At 43.2% G+C, this 21926-nt stretch overlaps 1 protein-coding gene across 2 annotated transcripts in view; it reads left to right on the top strand.

The window, feature by feature from the left end:
- Window positions 1–20961, top strand: part of CFAP47 (cilia and flagella associated protein 47) — an 816247-nt gene extending 795286 nt beyond the window's left edge. For both annotated transcript variants that reach the window (XM_077296700.1, XM_077296701.1), the window contains exon 65: window positions 20667–20961. In XM_077296700.1, coding sequence (XP_077152815.1) covers window positions 20667–20876 — 210 coding nt within the window. In that variant the 3' untranslated portion in view covers window positions 20877–20961. The remainder of the gene's footprint in view (window positions 1–20666) is intronic.
- Window positions 20962–21926: the final 965 nt, after the last annotated feature.

Here is a 21926-nt window from a genome sequence, read left to right as displayed (position 1 = left end):
TGTGATAATAGGATTAGGGTTGCGGTCATCAGAGCTCCCACTTCCCAGAGCTCGTCCTGTTTTACAGTTTAACTATCAGGTCATTCCAGGTGCTCCTAACCACCAGGTCCATAACAACCTACATCCTGGAGATTGGAAGGATGTTGTGAGGGGGTTTTTCCTTCACCATGATACCAAATCTGTGGTCATCCACCACTGTTGTCTTCTGTGGATGTCCAGGCATTTTTGAGTTCCCAAGCTCACCTGTGTGCTCTTTTTTTTGCAAAATATACCAAATTGTTGATTTGCCCACTCTTAACATTTCAGATAACTTTCCGATGTATTTCTTCTTTTTTCTCAGTGTACTTATGGTCTGTTTCTCTTCCATTGAATGCTATTTTGATCACATTTTGTAGGTTCACAGCAACACCTTCCAAATGCCACACCTGAAATCACCTTCTTAATTGATGATGAATTAATGAGGGAATAGCCCATGCATTCCATTACAGAGCTATCGAGATATCTGTCCAATTACCTTTGGTCCCTTTAAACAGTGGCAGTTACATATTGAAGAGCTGTAATTCCTAAACCCTTACTCCAGTTAGGATGTGAACACTGTGAGGCAGTGACCGGTTCGATATGCGAGGGTTGCTATGTGTCCCCCAGGATATGCAAAGAAGCATATGGAGGCCATGGGAGTGCATTGCAGTCACAGGCATAACTGTGATTGCAATGCAGAATAGAAGTAAGTGTTGATCTTGGCAAGCTATTTGCACAAGGCAGATTTAAGAAAACCTGTTCTGGGCTTTTATTTTTTAAACGGACTGCAGGATGGTAGTGGGGCAGTCTGTTTCCTCCCCAACCCCGGGCTTCCTATGTGGTCAGGGGCCACAGGTTCCTTTGTTAAAACCCCTGCAGCAGAGGGTTGGGTGTGTCAGTTTGGTCTTGCAAGCAGGCAGAGCGGAAGGTTCTGCCGAGCTCAACCTGTGTGAGGTTACACAGGGCCAAGCGGAGCCAGAAGGCCTGGCACCCTCAGCATACATGGCGATACAGTCGCCCATGGCTAACTGTAGCCAGGTGTCAGAAATTTCCTGCACCCACACTAAGATTGCACCCACCCTGATACTATGAGCATGCAGCTGCGCTCTTCCAGTGTCAGTGCTCACATGTACTAAGGGTACCGTCACACAGTCACACTTTGATCGCTACGACGGTATGATTCGTGACGTTCCAGCGATATCCATACGATATCGCAGTGTCTGACACGCAGCAGCGATCAGGGATCCTGCTGAGAATCGTACGTCGTAGCAGATCGTATGGAACTTTCTTTCGTCGCTTGATCACCCGCTGACATCGCTGGATCGTTGTGTGTGACAGCGATCCAGCGATGTGTTCGCTTGTAACCAGGGTAAACATCGGGTAACTAAGCGCAGGGCCGCGCTTAGTAACCCGATGTTTACCCTGGTTACCAGCGTAAACGTAAAAAAAACAAACAGTACATACTTACATTCCGGTGTCTGTCCTCCGGCGTCTCAGCTTCTCTGCACTGTGAGCGCCGGCCAGCCAGAAAGCGAGCACAGCGGTGACGTCTGACGTCACTGCTGTGCTTTCCGGCCGCTGTGCTTACACAGTGCAGAGAAGCTGAGACGCCGGAGGACAGACACCGGAATGTAAGTATGTACTGTTTGGTTTTTTTTACGTTTACGCTGGTAACCAGGGTAAACATCGGGTTACTAAGCGCGGCCCTGCGCTTAGTAACCCGATGTTTACCCTGGTTACCCGGGGACTTCGGCATCGTTCCAGCGCCGTGATTGCAACGTGTGACCGCAGTCTACGACGCTGGAGCGATAATCATACGATCGCTGCGACGTCACGGATCGTGCCGTCGTAGCGATCAAAATGGCACTGTGTGACGGTACCCTAACAGTGATTTGAGTTTAGGCAGCGATTGCTCTTGGCAGAAGAGCATGGTCAATCAAGATCAAGGACAGTGCTGGATATGCAAATTGGTTATTGTGATGATCCACTAAGATCTTCATCACACCAAAGGTGCATCTAAGTGCCCACAATTGCAAATGAAATAATAGTCAATGTTTCTGCAACTACAACACTAAAATGTTAATTACTGGTATAATTTTTGTAGAGGCTATGTCACCTATATAAATGTTTAATTAACTGAATTTGCATTTTGGGTATGACATACTCCCTCTATGTACTTGTCCGTTTCCTGTTTATTCCTGAAAACATTAAGATTGAGTTTAAACATTCTGATGCATTTCCTCTATTTTTGTAGAATAACACAAACTCAGCATTCTGTATAACAGAATACATGTACTCTGCAGGAATGTGAATAGGGTTAAATTTGGGCGGCATTTCAGATCTGTGCAAAGATTTAACAAAGGTTAATGAATCATATTCACAGTGAGCATAACCCTAGGGTACATTTCCATGAATCCAAAAAAGATAAACTGTTTCACCTTCAGCTTCACTTAACAAAGCAATTAGGATCCCCTCTGGGTTAAAGGCTTATTAAAACCAGTGTTGTTGTACAGATTGGAATCAGCACATTGCTTGATTGAAGTGAGGCTCCCACAATCAGGCATTTGTTCATTAATAGGCTGTATAAGCCGGCACTAAAGATTAGCCAGAATTTTGCTGCAGGACTGCGTGTCGAAGCATTTCTATTACAGAAGTTGGATTGTAACTATATTCACTTCACGGCCCTCTTCACAATGAGTTAATGTGGCTTTTCTCACCATACACATAATGGATATCCCCTAGCATATATGTGGACTGCAAACCCCACCATATAACACTGTACCATGTGTCATCCATAGGCCCACATGTATACCACACGCTCAGATACTTAGAATAGAGACTCTGTGCTGAAATTGCTGTATTTACTGTCACTCTATTTGAATATTAGCATCACTTTTTATACAATGGAACAATAACAGAAAATGTTACAAAAGTGCATATAGCCTTTTTATGAGACCCTATTACATCAACGACCCTATCTTTTTTATTAAAACAATCATTACCCTCCAGAAAATGAAATAATTTTCTAAATATAAATGTAAATATAAAAAGTAAATGTAAAAATAGAAGATTAGGACACTTAATGGAGTTGGTTGATGCCATGCCCAATAATACTTCTTCATCCCCACTACCCGTGGCCTACGGCATTAGAACTAGCAAAACATAGGTGAGCTTGACATAGTGCTGTGTTGTGGATTCTGTTTGTGGGCTCCCTCTGGTGGTTACTGCTGGTACTGGGTGACTTTGGTGGGTTGCGGCCTTTGGTTTCCACCTGTCCATCAGAGGCTGGGTGTTTCCTATTTTACCTAGCCTTTCTGTCATTCCCTTGCCGGCTATCAATGTATTCAGATGTGCTCTGTTTGGTTCCTGCCTACCTGCTCCCAGATCTTTCAGGATAAGCTAAGTGCTGATTTTCAGTTGTTTGGTTTTTTGTCCAGCTTGCTTATTATGTCTCTATGCTAGCTGGTAGCTCTAGTGGACTGAGGTTCTCCCCATGTGCCATGAGTTGGCACATGGGTTCTTGTAATCTCAGGATGGTTTTTTTGATTAGGGTTTTTTGCTGACCGCTCAGTCCCCTTTTGTATCTTTCTGCTTTCTAGTTTACAGCGGGCCTCAATTTGCTAAAGCTATATATATCATCTCTATGTGTGTGCCTTCCTCTCATTTCACCGTCAATACATGTGAGGGGGCAACTATATCTTTTGGGGTTCATTCCTCTGGAGGCAAGTGAGGTCTTATTTTCTCTGCAGTACTAGTTAGCTCTTAGGCTGGTGCGTGGCGTCTAGAACCAACGTAGGCACGCTCCCTGGCTATCTCTAGTTGCGTTTGTCAGGCGTAGGGCAGCGGTCAGCCCAGGTTCCATCACCCTAGAGCTCGTCCGTTATTTATTTGTACTTTGCTTGTCCTGTGCTATCCCTAGCCATTGGGGATTCATGACAGTGCTGCTGCCTCATATTCCTGTGAGAGGCCACACGTAGCACAAATGGATATGCTGAAAAGGCACATAAGTATAGATGGATATACCATGCATTGGGCACTTTATATACACTATATGCTACTCCAATTACTACTAAAATTTGTATCCCTGATATCTAACTGAGTATTTCAGGGAGATGCAAATGTATTTCAATCCACCTTCTGTCTAAAAGAAAAGTATACAGCCTCATATCCTTCTTCCTTTCTTATATGCAGCTTAATGTGATATTTCTACCACTAACTGCGATCTCACATCACATAACTGATCCTACTTTTCAGTATTCCCTCCTCACTTCTGGGATGCTATATCACAGATCATGTGCTGTGGTTTGTGTTTTATTGCTTAATATGTAAGTCAGCTCTCTGACCAATATATAAATAACAAAAAACTGACTTTCACTGCCAAACAGAATACTGATGTGTACAGGTGCAAACTAAGAGTAGCCATCTCTATACATAACAATGTTGTACTCTGTAGTGCACAGCATATACTCATGAAATATATGAAATTTGAATTGCATTACTGCTCTAGATAATAAGAAAAAATGTAGATGCTTAGCACATAATTTGGCCAATTCATATATGCCCAGCAGCCTATGACAAGCGATTTACTGTTGCTGGAAACCTATCTAAAGTGAATTCTCTCCTCTTAACAAACAAATACAGTTGCACTCTGTGTAATAATTATAGGGGATAACTCAGGAGACTCTTTGCGTGGAACAAGACAACTACAGGACTCAGTTTTATAAGTGGTAAAGTCTATATTATCACACGGTGATTCAAACAGGTGCAGAGAGAAACTCAAGTCCACAACACTTGGTGCAAATAATAAACGCAGCTTAGCAGTCTATAGGAAACTTCAGAGGAAAATGCAATGAAGCAGAAAGTCTATGAAGTACAGTTATTCTTGAGGATACTTGACATGAATAAATCCTTGTCTTCATCCAGGCACAGATAGATATGCTTATTAGGCAGTTCAAGTCATATCTTAGCTCAACCAGGGAGGCCTGGTTAATAGTCTCAGGTTATTGCAAAGCAGCAACAGCTTACATGACCAGCAAATGCAGATGGAAGTAAACACGAGCAGCAGATGAAGGAGGATTACTGGAAACTTGTGTATGCAGCAGGAACTCAGAGCAGAGTAGCAGAATCACCACACAGGTTCACAGGAGCAGGTGTATAGCCAGGGAGTAATCAAAGTTCAGGAGCTGGATGCAAGGCAGAATACTCTAGCACAGACTGAAGGCTGGTGTGGAGTTTTATAGCAGGACACACAGTGCACATGAGTCCTGACATTACTCCCTCCTTAGAAGCGTCCTCAGGACGATCCTGGACCTGGTTTCTCAGGGAATCTCTGATGAAAACAAGAAATCTTCTGTTGGGCATTGATGTTTTCCACAGGTTCCCTAGAGTCTTCCTCAGGGGGATATCCCTGCCATCTTATCAGATATTGGAGCCGATTCCTGCGAATCCTGGAATCAATAATTTCCTCCACCACGAATTGTTCTTGCCCATCAATCACCACAGGCTGTGGAGGTGGCACAACACATCACTGGAAGGTATTAGGAGATACAGGCTTTAGTAAAGATACATGAAAAACTGGGTGTACCTTCATTGTCCTAGGCAGCTTCAGCCGGCAGGCCACAGAGCTCACAATACCGTTGATCTTGAAAGGGCCAATTAATTTCTGTCCAAGTTTTTGTGAAGGAACGTTTAACTTCAGATTCTTAGTTGCTAACCACACAGAATCTCCTACCTTGAACATGGGTGCAGGTTTACGGAATCTATCAGCCGATCTCTTATAACGTTCTTGAGCTGTGATCAGGGATTCCTTCAGAACCTCCAGATTCTGTCTCATCGCAGTCAGCCTTTCCTCCACTGCCGGAACCAGAGAATTAATTGGAGACCTAGGTAAAATACACGATTGATAACCCAGATTGGCAAAGAAAGGTGTAAATTTAGTGGACGCGCTCTGAGAATTATTATATGAAAATTCAGCTAACGGCAACAACTCCAACCAATCATCCTGGAGATGGCTGACATAACATCTTAGATATAGTTCCAGCATCTGGTTGGTACGCTCAGTCTGACCATTTGTCTGGGGATGGTAAGCAGAAGAGATACAGACATTAATATTGAGTGCAGAGCAAAACCCCTTCCAGAATCTTGAAGTGAACTGTACTCCACGGTCAGAGATTATCTCATCCGGAACCCTGTGCAACCGAAAGACATTCTGTATAACCAAGTTCACTGTATCTTTAGCTGAGGGGAGTCCGGTGCATGGAACAAAATGAGCAGCTTTAGTCAGGCTCAACTACCACCATGATTGTATTCATGCCCCCCGATGTAGGCAGCTCCACAATAAAGTCCATTGATATAGACCTCCAAGGGCGGGATGGAACAGGCAATGGTTGTAGAAGACCCGTAGGTGCCACATGAGGAGTCTTGTAATGGGCACATACCTCGCAAGAGAGAACGTAGTCCTTGGTATCCTTCAGGCAAGTTGGCCACCAGAAGAATCGGCTTAGGAACTCTTGTGTCTTCTGTACCCCCCTGTGACCAGCCAACTTGGAGTCATGTAACAACTTGAGGATCTGCAGACGGACGACCTCCGGGACGTAGATACGTCGATCTCTGAACCACATACCACCCTTAAAGACAAGATTAATATCCACAGGTGGGTTGGCCAGAAATACATCACCTTCATAGGCCTCCCTGCACTCCTTCCACAAGTCCTGATCGTGGATGACTCCGATGAAATTGACATCAGATAGAATGGTCTTGGACGGGGCTCCAGGTACGGAATCCGCAGCATGGATTTGGGATAAAGCATCAGCCTTCCCATTACGAGAACCTGGACTGTACGAGATAACAAAGTTAAATTGATTTAAAAATAAGTTCCAATGAGCCTGACGAGGAGAAAGACAGCTAGCGGATCTAAGGAACTCTAGATTGCGATGGTCAGTTAGCACTATGATCTGTTGTGCAGCTCTTTGCAGATGATGCCTCGATTCTTTGAAAGCTGCAATAATAGCCAGCAATTCCTTGTCTCCCACATCGTAATTCTTCTCTGCTGAGGTTAGTCTACGGGAAAAGAAAGCACAAGGATGTAGCAGACCCTTCTTTCCAGTTCTTTGGGAGAGAATAGCCCCCAAAGCATTATCAGAAGTATCCACCTCCACAATGAAAGGAAGTGTTGGATCTGGGTGTATCAAAAGCGGTGCTGATGTGAAACAGACTTTAAGCCGATCAAAAGCTTCTTGAGCCTGTGATGACCACTTAAAGGGCTTTTCCTTCTTTGTCAAGGAAGTAATGGGACGGACAATATCAGACAAATTTTGAATGAAGCGTCTGTAGAAATTTGCAAAACCAATAAAATGGACCTCCTTAACGTTCTTGGGTACCAGCCAGTCAAGGATAGCCTGAATCTTACCAGATTCCATGTTCAGCCCCTGGAGAGAGATGATATAACCTAAGAACTGTATCTCAGAATGATGGAACTCGCATTTCTCTGGCTTAGTATACAGATGGTTCTCTTCCAGACGTCTTGAAACAGTTTTGACATGTTCTTCATGTTCCTGTAGAGAGTCAGAAAAGATTAGTATATCGTCCAAATAGATCAATACAAACTGGTCCAACAAATCTCTGAAAATGTCATTAGCAAGGTGTCGAAATGTTGCAGGGGCGTTACAAAGTCCGAAGGGCATCACAAGAGATTCATAGTGTCCATACCAGCATCTAAATGCTGTCTTCCACTCATCCCCTGGACGAATACGCACCAAATTATAAGCCCCACGAAGATTCAGTTTACAGAACACCTTAGCATGGTGGACTCGTTCCAGTAATTCGGGAATCAGAGGCAAAGGGTAACGGTTTCGTACGGTTACCTTATTGAGTTCTCCATAGTCAACACAGGGTCTCAGGGTCCCATCCTTCTTCTTTACAAAAAAAATAGGTGCTCCTGCTGGTGAGGAAGAAGGACATATGAAGCCTTTGGCCATATTTTCATCAATATACTCTTTTAAGGCTTGAAGCTCAGGTGCCGCCAAAGGGTATACGTTACCAAAAGGAATGGCTGCCCCGGGAAGCAGCTCAATGGGACACTCATAATGCCTGTGTGGAGGTAGCTAATCTGCATTCTTCTTGTCACAGATGTCAGAGAACTCTTTATAAGCTGGAGGTAAAGAAAATACTTGTACCTGTGGTTCCGTAGCCGTGGACTCAGGGACAGCTTCTGTTAACGCTGAGTTGCTCCTTGTTGGGAAGATAATCTCCTTGGTCTCCCAGTTGATAATTGGGTTCTAAGAACGCAATCAAGGAATGCCTTGAATCACAGGAAAATGAGGAGAAGAAATTAGCAAGAAAGAAAGTTGCTCCTGATGCTTAGGCTCCAACAAAATTTCAAGGGGTACGGTGTTGTGAACTCTGTTTTTGGGCTCCCTCTTGTGGTCACAAGTGGTACTGTGTGAGTGCTATCTTTGGGCTCCCTCTGGTGGCTCTTTTTGTCATTCTGCGGGTCTGTGGCTGGAATCAGCTGTCTCGTTATCTGCTAGTTGGTTTCCTATTTAGCTCACCTGGACTTTCAGTTGTTGCCTGCTGTCGATGTATTCAGTGCTATTTTGATCTCTCCTGACTATATTCGTTATCAGTCTCTCCAAGAGAAGCTAAGTTTCTGTTTGTTCATTTTTTGCTCATCAGTGTTCTATATGTTTCTTGGTTGATTATGAGTTTTTGTCCAGCTTGCTAGTATGTGATTTCCTCGCTTGCTGGTTGCTCTAGGGGGCTGAGTTTCTCCCCTCACACCGTTAGTTGGTGTGGGGGTTCTTGAACTCTCAGCGTGGATATTTTGTATAGGGTTTTCTACTGACCGCACAGTTTCCTATCTATCTTCTGCTATCTAGTATTAGCGGGCCTCATTTGCTGAATCTGTTTCATTTCTACGTTTGTATTTTCCCCTTACCTCACCGTTATTATTTGTGGGGGGCTTTTCTATATCTTTGGGGTTATTTCTCTGAGGCAAGTGAGGTCTTTGCTTTCTCTCTAGGGGTAGCTAGTTTCTCAGGCTGCGTTGAGACGTCTAGGAATTTAGGCACGTTCACCGGCTACCTTTAGTGTGTGCGGTTAGGATCAGGATTGCGGTCAGTCCAGTTACCACCTCCCTAGAGCTCGTCCTATGTTCAGTTACTTAGCTGGTCAGTTCTGTGATCCTCAGCCACTAAGGATCATAACAGTACAGCAGGCCAAAAAGTGTTTAATGCATCGCAGAAGTGGGATAAGAGAAGTCCTGAGTGCAATTTTTTTTTTCCTTTGCTGCAGTCTGTCCAGCTTCTCTCCTCCCCTTAATCTCTGGGTGGCTTTGAGTTCAGCTGCAGACATGGATATTCAGAGTCTGACTTCTAGTATGGATCATCTTGCTGCAAGGGTACAAAGCATTCAGGATTTTGTTGTTCACAGTCCTATGTCAGAGCCAAAAATACCTATTCCTGAGTTGTTTTCTGGAGATAGATCTAGGTTTCTGAATTTTAAGAATAATTGTAAATTGTTTCTTTCTTTGAGACCTCGTTCCTCTGGTGATTCCGCTCAGCAAGTTAGAATTGTTATCTCCTTGTTACGTGGCGATCCTCAAGATTGGGCTTTCTCCCTGGCGCCAGGAGATCCTGCATTGCTGAATGCGGATGTGTTTTTTCTGGCGCTCGGACTGCTTTATGAGGAACCTAATCTTGAGAACCAGGCAGAAAAGGCTTTGCTGGCCCTCTATCAGGGTCAGGATGAAGCAGAGGTGTATTGTCAAAAATTTAGGAAATGGTCGGTGCTTACTCAATGGAATGAGTGTGCCCTGGCTGCAAATTTCAGAGAAGGTCTTTCTGAAGCCCTTAAGAATGTTATGGTGGGGTTCCCCACGCCTGCAAGTCTGAATGACTCAATGGCTTTGGCCATTCAGATTGATCGGCGTTTGCGGGAGCGCAAACCTGTGCACCATCTGGCGGTGTTTTCTGAACAGAAACCTGAGTCTATGCAATGTGACAGAATTCTGAGCAGAATTGAGCGGCAAAGTCATAGACGTCAAAATGGGTTGTGCTTTTACTGTGGTGATTCTGCTCATGTTATCTCAGCATGCTCTAAGCGCTTAAAAAAAATCGCTAAATCTGTCACCGTTGGTACTATACAGCCTAAATTCATTTTGTCTGTTACTTTAATTTGTTCTTTGTCATCCTACTCGGTTATGGCTTTTGTGGATTCAGGTGCTGCCCTGAATATGATGGATTTGTCGTTTGCCAGGCTCTGTGGTTTTATCTTGGAGCCTTTAAAATTCCCTATTCCACTGAGGGGAACTGATGCCACACCATTGGCTGAGAATACTCCTCAGTATTGGACTCAAGTGACCATGTGCATGACTCCTGTACATCAGGAGGTGATTCGCTTTCTTGTGCTGCATAATTTGCATGATGTTGTCGTGTTGGGTCTGCCATGGCTGCAGGCCCATAATCCAGTCCTGGATTGGAAAGCTATGTCTGTGTCAAGTTGGGGTTGCCAGGGGATTCATGGCGATGCTCTTTTGGTGTCAATTGATTCTTCCACTCCTTCTGAAGTCCCTGAGTTTTTGTCAGACTACCAGGATGTATTTGATGAGCCCAGATCCAGTGCCCTACCTCCTCATAGGGATTGTGATTGTGCTATAAATTTGATTCCTGGTAGTAAGTTCCCTAAGGGACGACTTTTTAATTTGTCTGTACCAGAACATGCCGCTATGCGGAGTTATATAAAGGAGTCTTTGGAGAAGGGACATATTCGCCCGTCCTCCTCCCCTCTTGGTGCAGGATTCTTTTTTGTGGCCAAGAAGGATGGTTCTCTGAGACCTTGTATAGATTAACGTCTTCTAAATAAAATCACGGTCAAATTTCAGTATCCTTTGCCATTATTGTCTGATCTGTTTGCTCGGATTAAGGGGTCCAGTTGGTTCACCAAGATAGATCTTCGTGGTGCGTATAACCTTGTGCGTATTAAGCAGGGTGATGAATGGAAGACAGCATTTAATACGCCCGAATGCCATTTTGAGTACTTGGTGATGCCTTTTGGACTTTCTAATGCTCCTTCTGTGTTTCAGTCCTTCATGCATGACATCTTCCGAGAATATCTGGATAAATTTATGATTGTGTATCTGGATGACATTTTGGTCTTTTCTGATGATTGGGAGTCCCATGTGAAGCAGATCAGGATGGTATTTCAGGTCCTGCGTGCCAATGCCTTATTTGTGAAGGGCTCAAAATGTCTCTTCGGAGTACAGAAGGTTTCCTTTTTGGGTTTTATTTTTTCTCCTTCTACTATTGAGATGGACCCAGTCAAGGTCCAGGCTATTCATGACTGGACTCGGCCTACATCTGTTAAGAGTCTTCAGAAGTTCTTGGGTTTTGCTAATTTTTACCATCGCTTCATCGCTAATTTTTCTGGCGTGGTTAAGCCCTTGACGGATTTGACCAAGAAGGGTTCTGATGTGACTAATTGGTCTCCTGCGGCCGTGGAAGCCTTTCGGGAGCTGAAGCGCCAGTTTTCTTCAGCTCCAGTCTTATGTCAGCCTGATATCTCTCTTCCTTTTCAGGTCGAGGTTGATGCTTCTGAGATTGGAGCAGGGGCTGTTTTGTCGCAGAGAAGCTCTGATGGCTCTGTGATGAAGCCTTGTGCTTTCTTTTCAAGAAAGTTTTCGCCTGCCGAGCGGAATTATGATGTTGGTAATCGGGAGTTGTTGGCTATGAAGTGGGCATTTGAGGAGTGGCGACATTGGCTCGAGGGAGCTAAGCATCGTGTGGTGGTCTTGACTGATCACAAAAATCTGATTTATCTCGAGTCTGCCAAGCGGCTGAATCCTAGACAGGCTCGTTGGTCGTTGTTTTTCTCCCGTTTCGATTTCGTGGTCTCGTACCTGCCTGGTTCGAAGAACGTGAAGGCTGATGCTCTTTCTAGGAGTTTTGTGCCTGACTCTCCGGGAGTTTCAGAGCCGGCTGGTATCCTCAGAGAAGGAGTGATTTTGTCTGCCATTTCCCCAGATTTGCGACGAGTGCTGCAGGAATTTCAGGCGGATAGACCTGACCGTTGTCCACCAGAGAGACTGTTTGTCCCAGATAGATGGACCAGCAGAGTTATTGCCGAGGTTCATTCTTCGGTGTTAGCAGGTCATCCTGGCATTTTTGGTACCAGAGATTTGGTGGCTAGGTCCTTCAGGTGGCCTTCCTTGTCGCGGGATGTGTGTTCCTTTGTGCAGTCCTGTGGGATTTGTGCTCGGGCTAAGCCTTGCTGTTCTCGTGCCAGCGGATTGCTTTTGCCTTTGCCTGTCCCGAAGAGGCCTTGGACGCACATTTCCATGGATTTTATTTCGGATCTTCCAGTCTCTCAGAGAATGTCTGTCATCTGGGTGGTGTGTGATCGTTTTTCTAAAATGGTCCATTTGGTGCCCTTGCCTAAGTTGCCTTCCTCCTCCAATTTGGTTCCTCTGTTTTTTCAGAATGTGGTTCGTTTGCACGGCATCCCTGAAAATATTGTGTCTGACAGAGGATCCCAGTTTGTGTCCAGATTTTGGCGGATCTTTTGTGCTAAGATGGGCATTGATTTGTCTTTTTCATCGGCCTTCCATCCTCAGACGAATGGCCAAACTGAGCGAACTAATCAGACCTTGGAAACTTATTTAAGATGTTTTGTTTCTGCTGATCAGGATGATTGGGTTACTTTTTTACCATTGGCCGAGTTTGCCCTTAATAATCGGGCTAGTTCTGCTACTTTGGTTTCGCCTTTTTTTTGTAATTCTGGTTTTCATCCTCATTTTTCCTCGGGGCAGGTGGAGCCTTCTGACTGTCCTGGGGTGGATTCAGTGGTGGATAGGTTGCAGCAGATTTGGAACCATGTGGTGGACAATTTGAAGTTGTCACAGGAGAAGGCTCAGTGCTTTGCCAACCGCCGTCGCGGTGTGGGTCCCCGACTTGGTGTTGGGGATTTGGTATGGCTGTCTTCTCGTTATGTTCCTATGAAGGTCTACTCTCCTAAGTTCAAGCCTCGCTTCATCGGTCCTTATAAGATTTTGGAAATCCTTAACCCTGTGTCATTTCGTTTGGACCTCCCAGCGTCGTTTGCCATTCATAATGTGTTCCATAGGTCTTTGTTGCGGAGGTATGTGGTGCCTGTGGTTCCTTCTGTTGAGCCTCCTGCTCCGGTGCTGGTTGAGGGCGAATTGGAGTACGTGGTGGAGAAGATCTTGGATTCTCGTATTTCTAGACGGAGGCTTCAGTATTTGGTTAAGTGGAAGGGCTATGGTCAGGAGGATAATTCCTGGGTTGTCGCCTCTGATGTTCATGCGGCCGATTTGGTTCATGCCTTCCATGTGGCTCATCCTGATCGCCCTGGGGGTTTTGATGAGGATTCGGTGACCCCTCCTCAAGGGGGGGTACTGTTGTGAACTGTTTTTGGGCTCCCTCTTGTGGTCACAAGTGGTACTGTGTGAGTGCTATCTTTGGGCTCCCTCTGGTGGCTCTTTTTGTCATTCTGCGGGTCTGTGGCTGGGATCAGCTGTCTCGTTATCTGCTAGTTGGTTTCCTATTTAGCTCACCTGGACTTTCAGTTGTTGCCTGCTGTCGATGTATTCAGTGCTATTTTGATCTCTCCTGACTACATTCGTTATCAGTCTCTCCAAGAGAAGCTAAGTTTCTGTTTGTTCATTTTTTGCTCATCAGTGTTCTATATGTTTCTTGGTTGATTATGAGTTTTTGTCCAGCTTGCTAGTATGTGATTTCCTTGCTTGCTGGTTGCTCTAGGGGGCTGAGTTTTTCCCCTCACACCGTTAGTTGGTGTGGAGGTTCTTGAACTCTCAGCGTGGATATTTTGTATAGGGTTTTCTACTGACCGCACAGTTTCCTATCTATCTTCTGCTATCTAGTATTAGCGGGCCTCATTTGCTGAATTTGTTTCATTTCTACGTTTGTATTTTCCCCTTACCTCACCGTTATTATTTGTGGGGGGCTTTTCTATATCTTTGGGGTTATTTCTCTGAGGCAAGTGAGGTCTTTGCTTTCTCTCTAGGGGTAGCTAGTTTCTCAGGCTGCGTCGAGACGTCTAGGAATTTAGGCACGTTCACCGGCTACCTTTAGTGTGGGCGGTTAGGATCAGGATTGCGGTCAGTCCAGTTACCACCTCCCTAGAGCTCGTCCTATGTTCAGTTACTTAGCTGGTCAGTTCTGTGATCCTCAGCCACTAAGGATTATAACAGTATGGTCTCCTGATCCACAGGCCCAGAGATTAAAGGTGACCCATCCACTGTTTCCATGGTAATTGGAGAGGCTCTTTGCTGAATTTTAATACCATGTTCCTTGGCAAATGCGATATCCATGAAATTGCCACCTGCACCAGAGTCAATCATAGCTGAACTGGAAATCCACTGTCCTGAACACAGGATCTTAATAGGGAGAGAACAGTGAGAGTTCTTTTCCTTCAGCTCCTTGGGGGGTGAAGTCATAGAAAGTAAATGGAATACAGCATTTAAAGGCAGGCTACATTCAAAGATATCAGATTCATCATCACAGTTGTCATACTCCCCTATTGCTGCTAGAACCTTGTTAGGCCGTCTAGGACACTAAGGACAATTGATCAAGAAGTGGTCAGACTGGCCGCAGTAGAAACATAGACTTTCATGCAGGCGATGCTCCCGGCGCTCATTGATCTCGCGCCTCTGGACGGAATCAATTTGCATGGGCACCTCCTCCACCTCCTGAGAGGTTTTACCTGCAGGCTCTTTGGAAGGAAGGGAAAAGTTAGAAACACAGTTATATGCAGCAAATTTCTCCTACCTACGCTCAGTAAGGCAAATGTCTATGCGCACACAATGCTGTATAAATGTCTCTAGCTCTTGTGACTCAGAGCGGGCTAGTTCATCTTTTACAATACTAGACAGACCCCTTTTAAAAATAGGCAATTGTGCATAACTGTCCCAATTGGTATCTACCGCCAATCTCCTGAATTTAGTGGCATACTCAATAACAGAATGTTTAGCCTGGCGTAAAGACAACAAAGCAGATTCAGCGGTTGCACGGTGATTGAGGTTATCAAACATTAATGCCATAGCGGCCAAGAAATCATCCAAGTCATTTAACCGTGGGTCACGAGACTCAATCATCGGATTCGCCCAGGCGAGCGCTCGTGAGGTCAGTAGCATTATCACACACAATACTTTGGATCTATCAGTAGGAAAACGGTCAGCATGCACATCAAAATATAGCATACATTGATTCACAAAGCCACAAAATTTGTCGCGATCACCATTAAATCTGAATGGGAGCAACCTAGGTGGGCCAGCTGGTGGCGGTTGCCCAGAGGGTAAAGTCACTTGTGCAGCTATTTGCGTGCTTATGTCCTGAAAAGCCCATCCATACTGGGACTCTATGCCAGCAAGTTTGTTTTCCTGGGCTGCCATGCGGTTGCTCAAGTCCTGCAAAGTTTGTCCAAACACTTGTTGATTGTGTTCAAAGCTTCCAAACTTCTTTTGCAGACCTTCCACATCTTTCTGCAGTGATCTAATTATGGAGAACACCTGCTCTAACTTGCTTTCTGCAGTCATTGTTCCAGCAGTCTCCTTTTTTTTTAGGCTAGAGTATCCTGTAATAATCATAGGGGATAACTCAGGAGACTCTTTGCGTGGAACAAGACAACTACAGGACACAGTTTTATAAGTGGTAAAGTCTATATTATCACACGGTGATTCAAACAGGTGCAGAGAGAAACTCAAGTCCACAACACTTGGTGCAAATAATAAACGCAGCTTAGCAGTCTATAGGAAACTTCAGAGGAAAATGCAATGAAGCAGAAAGTCTATGAAGCACAGTTATTCTTGAGGATACTTGACATGAATAAATCATTGTCTTAGTGCAGGCACAGATAGATATGCTTATTAGGCAGTTCAAATCATATCTTAGCTCAACCAGGGAGGCCTGGTTAATCGTCTCAGGTTATTGCAAAGCAGCAGCAGCTTACATGACCAGCAAATGCAGATGGAAGTAAACATGAGCAGCAGATGAAGGAGGATTACTGAAAACTTGTGTATGCAGCAGGAACTCAGAGCAGAGTAGCAGGATCACAGGTTCACGGGAGCAGGTGTTTAGCCAGGGAGTAATCAGAGGTCAGGAGCTGGATGCAAGGCAGAATACTCTAGCACAGACTGAAGGCTTGGGTGGAGTTTTATAGCAGGAGACACAGTGCACATGAGACCAAAGACGCCATCTTGAAAAAGGGTAGTAATGCACAAAAGGTAAAAAATGTTCAGAGTCCTGACACTCTGTAGTGCTAAAGCATGTAATCATGAAATATATGAGATTTATATGGAATATATGAAATTTGAATTGCATTGCTGCGCTAGATAATAAGAAAAAATGGAGATGCTTAGCACATATCTTGGCCAATTAATGCATGCCCAGCAGCCAATGACAAGACGATTTCCTGTTGCTGGAAACCTATCTCATGTAAATCCTCTCCTATTAGCAAACAAATAAAGTTGCACTCTGTAGTGCTATAGCATGTAAACATGAAATATATGAAATAAGAAAAAGTGGCTACTCTTAGTTTGCACCTGTGCACATCAGTTTTCTGCTTGGAAGTGACAGCCAGTCTGTTGTTATTTGTACATTGGCTCTCTGACCATGCACAGCAGGATTCAACCTACTCATAAATGTAGGCTTCAGCCTAGGAGAGGATTACATTAGAGGTTCCCAGCAGCAGGAGATCGCCTTTCGTTGGCTGCTGGGCATGCATGTATTGGCCAAATTATGTGTTAAGCAGCTCCATATTTTCTTACCATGTAGAGCAGTATTGCAATTCAAATTACAAATATTTCATGTTTACATGCTATAGTACTACAGAGTGCTACTTTATTTATTTGATAGCCCTCTGACAAAGGCTTATTATAGTCTATTTGTGGGTTTGATGTTCTTCCTCCTCCTAACACTGCATTGCCTGCACTTTTGTAGCTGTCAAGGAGCTTGGAGTGAGAGCTGGAGAAGTAGAGAGATGTCAATAACAGATTGTGTTGAAGCTGTAAAGGGGCAGTTAGGCAGTACAGAACAAGATAGAAAGGGACATGGCACATCAAACTCACACTGAACCCAGAGAAAACCTAAGTCAGGGTCCAGACTTGCATAATAAGCAGCAAGACATACACACAAGCCATGCCCCTTGACTTCTTATGTAGCATAACAGTAGGGTGGGGGAGCACTCAAGAGCAGTAATAGCACTGTGACATGAGGTCACCGTGAGAAGTACTAACATCACATGAGGTTACACTTAAGAACAGGAAGATATGACCCTTTATACTTTTAGATAGAAGGTGGATTGAGATAAATTTTTATCTTCCCAGACTGTCTCTTTAAAGACTGGAAAACATAGCTTATGTGATGAACATGAAGTAACACTCAATGAAGTTTTATGATTTTATTAATAAGTGCTTAACAAATAATAGTGATATCCCACAAATAAATCATCTTTATTACTGTACAGATTACATAAAACTGGTGAAAATGTGATAATTACTGCAGACGAATACATTTAATATAATTTTTTTAGATTTCACTAATAAAACCTGGAGCATATTTTCATGGCACAATTGTAAAAAATATTAGAAAGTAATACTGCGAAAACTTAATAGGCCAATGTGTAGTGATTAAAATTTTATTACGTTATTATCTAACACTTTTCATTTTTACTCCTTTCTCTTTCTGACTTTTTTCTCTTGTCTTCTTCCCCTGTTGTTATATAATATATGAATAGCCATCTACATTGTAAATGATAGTTATTTTTGTAAACCAAGTTTTCATTTATTTTATTAGACCTCTTCAGATTTATTGACTATACATACAGTTCAGTCATCTAGAATATATATTTTTAATATTCCAATAGAGCCCATTTTGGTCACAGTTTGTGCAGTGTATATCTAATATATGTTGGAATTCTTTATACTTGTGAATTATATAAACAATGGAAATAGTGTATAATATAATCTACTGCAATAGAAATGTGTCTATTGTAATTTGCAGTTCTGAAGAGTTATGGAACTAGTATGCAATAAATTATGTTGGCTCAGTATGCTAAGGGAATATGCAGGGCTAGTATGAGGCATTAGAAATATTACTCTCAATTAAAACATAGAGCTATATTTGTTAATAACTATTACATTTCAAATCAAGGCCACAGGAAAATACACTATGTAAAGGCCAAACATTTATGGAGGAGCCTAATTCATTAATTGGCGTGCACGATGTAATGGATTAAGCACATCTAACTCCAGTGTATTTGTTCCTTGAGTGTCAGTTTACAATCGTACGGCATTGCTTTCACAAATAGGAATAAGAGCCAGAGTGCTTCCAGATTACACCCACTTGCAGTACTCCATAGCAGTTATTGCAGGGTGCTTTTATACCAGTTGCAGCCTGAGTGCCTCCATAAAAGTGCTCATGTAAAATAAAGAGAAGTTCCCTTTCAGTGAGAGCTCCAGTACCTCTCTAAGAATGAAATGCACATGCATTTGTATCAGTTACAGCCATTGTACTTCCATAACAGCTACTTTCAGAATGTTTGCATATCACTATTTAAATAAAACAAAAGCTGCTTACATAGCAAGGCTCAGTTCTAGGACCCCTACTCTTCTCCATCTGCACCTTTGGCCTGGGACAGCTCATAGAATCCCATGGTCTGCAGTATCATCTCTGCGCCGATGACATACAGATCTACCTATCTAGATCTGACCTCACCTCCTTACTCACCAAAATCCCACAGTCTGTCTGCTATCTCGGCCCTCTTTTCTGCTCGCTTTTTAAAACTGAACATGGACAAAACAGAATTCATCATCTTTCCCCCATCTCACTCTACCCCTCCACCCAACCTATCCATCAATGTCAATGGATGCTCACTTTACCCAGTCCCGCATGCTCGGTGCCTCGGGGTGATCCTTGACTCTGCCCTCTCTTTCAAGCCACATATCCAAGCCCTTGCCTCCTCCTGCCATCTCAAACTCAAAAATATTTCCTGGATCTGCGCATTCCTTGACCACAAAACCACAAAAACACTAGTGCACACCGTTATCATCTCTCACCTTCACTACTGCAACTTCCTACTCTCTGGCCTCCCCTCCAGCACTCTGGCACCACTCCAATCCATCCTACACTCTGCTGCCTTATTAATCTACCTGTCTCCCCGCTATTCCCCAGCCTCTCCCCTATGCCAAGCCCTTCACTGACTTCCTATCATCCAGAGACTCCAGTTCAAAACTCTTACTATAAAATACAAAGCCATCCAGAAGATCTCCTTCTCTACTCCCCTCTCATCTCTTCTTCCCACAACTGCATCCAAGACTTCTCCCATGCTTCCCCCATACTCTGGAACTCTCTACCCCAACACATCAGACTCTTGCCTATCATAGAAACCTTCAAAAAGAACCTGAAGACTTACCTCTTCTGACAAGCCTAGAGCCTGCAGTGATCCTCAATCTACTGGACTGCCACCCAACCAGCTCTACCCTCTCCTAGTGTATCCTCACCCATCCCTGCAGACTGTGAGCCCTCGTGGGCAGGGTCCTCTCTCCTTCTGTACCTCTTAGTGCCTTGTTTTTTGTATTTGTCTATATTTGCCCCCTTTTCACATGTAAAGCACCATAAATGGCGCTATAAAAAATGTATAATAATAATAATAGCAGGTACAGACAGAGGCTTCTACAGAAAGCTCCTATAATACAGCCAGTAATGGAGCTACATAAGTGTCAGCTAAGATGTTACTATAGTGCAGTCATTGACAGTGTCCCATAACCATGTCAGCCAAGATGTTACTATAGTACAGCCAGTGACAGTGCTCCATAAGTTACAGCCAAGATGTTGCTATAGTACAGCCAGTGACAGTGCTCCATAAGTTACAGCCAAGATGTTAGTATAGTACAGCCAGTGACAGTGCTCCATAACAGTGACAGCCAATATATTACTATAGTACAGCCAGTGACAGTGCTCCATAACAGCGGCGGCCAGGATTTTACTATAGTACAGCCAGTGACAGGGCTTCATAGCAGTGTCAGCCAAGATGTTTTTTATAGTACTGCCAGGGACAGTGCTCCATAACAGTGAAAGCCAAGATGTTACTATAGTACAACCAGTGACAGTGCTCCATAACAGTGTCAGCCATTCAGTGTACAATGTAACTGTGAAAGCCATATACTTCTTTAACGGTTCCTGTGTGTTCACATAATAACTGGATCAAAATGCCTCATACCTGATAATATAAAGCTCCTCATAATAGGTCATGATTATGAGACTGATGGGTCACATGCCAAAAGAACCAAATGTAGGTTCAATGGCACCCAGGAGTGATGTGTTGGATAGCTTCACTATGGGAAATGTAAAAGATTATCCTTATTCATTTATTAAGTTTGTTTATTTAATGCTATACATTTTCATCGCTGTCCACTTGAGGCTCACAATCTAAATTCTCCATTAAGTATGTGTTTGGAACGTGGGAGGAAACCAGATTACCCAGTGGAAACCACACAAACACGAGGATAACTTGCAAACTCATTTGAGATGTTGTGTTTCATGGGATTTGATTTATCATGAACAAAAATCTTATGTGTGAGTAACATTCAATTCTTCTTATTTTATTTGCTTTTGCAGACATCATCTACGCAATGGACATATGAGATCCATGGACTTCCTCCAAAAACCAGTCCACCTACAAATGTCTCACCTAAAATATGTTCCAAAGGTATCAGAAAACCATTGACTTATCAAAAACGTAACTTTCTAAAAGAGAACCTTAAACTTACAACAACAGCAGTGTCATCTCCAGTTAAGGGAGGATCTTTACTGTTTAAAACAAAATAAATTCCTTGTAAATTAAATTACTTTTATATTATGTAAAATATATTTCACAACCAATGTACTTGCATTAAAGCGATTACAATTGTTACTGTGTTTTGTTTTTTTTGCTTCACCTATTACTTTAAAGGCTATATACTCCTTTGAATTTTGTCTTATACTTCTCTATTTGGTTAATAAAAGCAAAATTAAGAAACTATTTCTATCATTTTGCTGCTGTAGTGTCTATACAAAGTCTTTATACAGCTGCTTCTGACATCAATCAGACAACGCATTTCTTCTGTCATCTTAAGTCTAAAGTCATATTACCTCTTTGCTTTACCCCTTCCTCTCTCTTAGTGTCAAAGATATCAGCATAGAGTTGTAGGAGGCTGTACATCTTATCATAAGCCATATTATGCTATGTTCAAATCACATTATGCAGACCATGTAGGGGTAACCATATAAACAGTCTTGGACTGCCCTTAATATTTAAAAGAGTTGGCAGCCCCAAACTGAGGACTTTTCTAATAATAATTTATTGATAAAAGTGTGTAAATTACTCCTTAATGTTTCCAAAAAGAATCTGACTTCCAGGTTGTAGGATCCCAGCATGCAGAGCGAAATCCCACAACCCTCCAATTACTTGTTTTCACTGGACTACTTCTTTAATCTCCTAATACCACATGGGTTTTATACATTATCCCCTTAAACCCATAAAAGACATAGATATTTTGGTCCTTAATGAAAAAGTAATTGTGTTTGTTTAGAAGATTAGGCACTAGTGATGAGCGAGTTTACTCAGTATTTGGGTTTTCCGAGCATGCTCGGGTGGTCTCCGCGTATTTTGGGCATGCTCATAGATTACATTTGTGTCACTGTAGCTGCATGATTTTCAGCTGCTAGACAGCCTGAATACATAGACTCACAGAAAAAATCCCCAAACACTCAAAAAATGAAAAAGATCCTTAAAATTATCCTTTATTAATATTTGTTAAAAACCATAGTGTGCACCCGCCAACACCATCACCAATAGATGCAAGCGTACTATAGGAGAGGCCGGGTTGGTGCCAAGCC

Source organism: Ranitomeya variabilis, chromosome 3 (genome assembly GCF_051348905.1).
Source record: "Ranitomeya variabilis isolate aRanVar5 chromosome 3, aRanVar5.hap1, whole genome shotgun sequence".
NCBI lineage: Eukaryota > Metazoa > Chordata > Amphibia > Anura > Dendrobatidae > Ranitomeya > Ranitomeya variabilis.
Note: the sequence above shows the minus strand (reverse complement) of the source record. Positions and strands in the feature narration are given on the sequence as shown.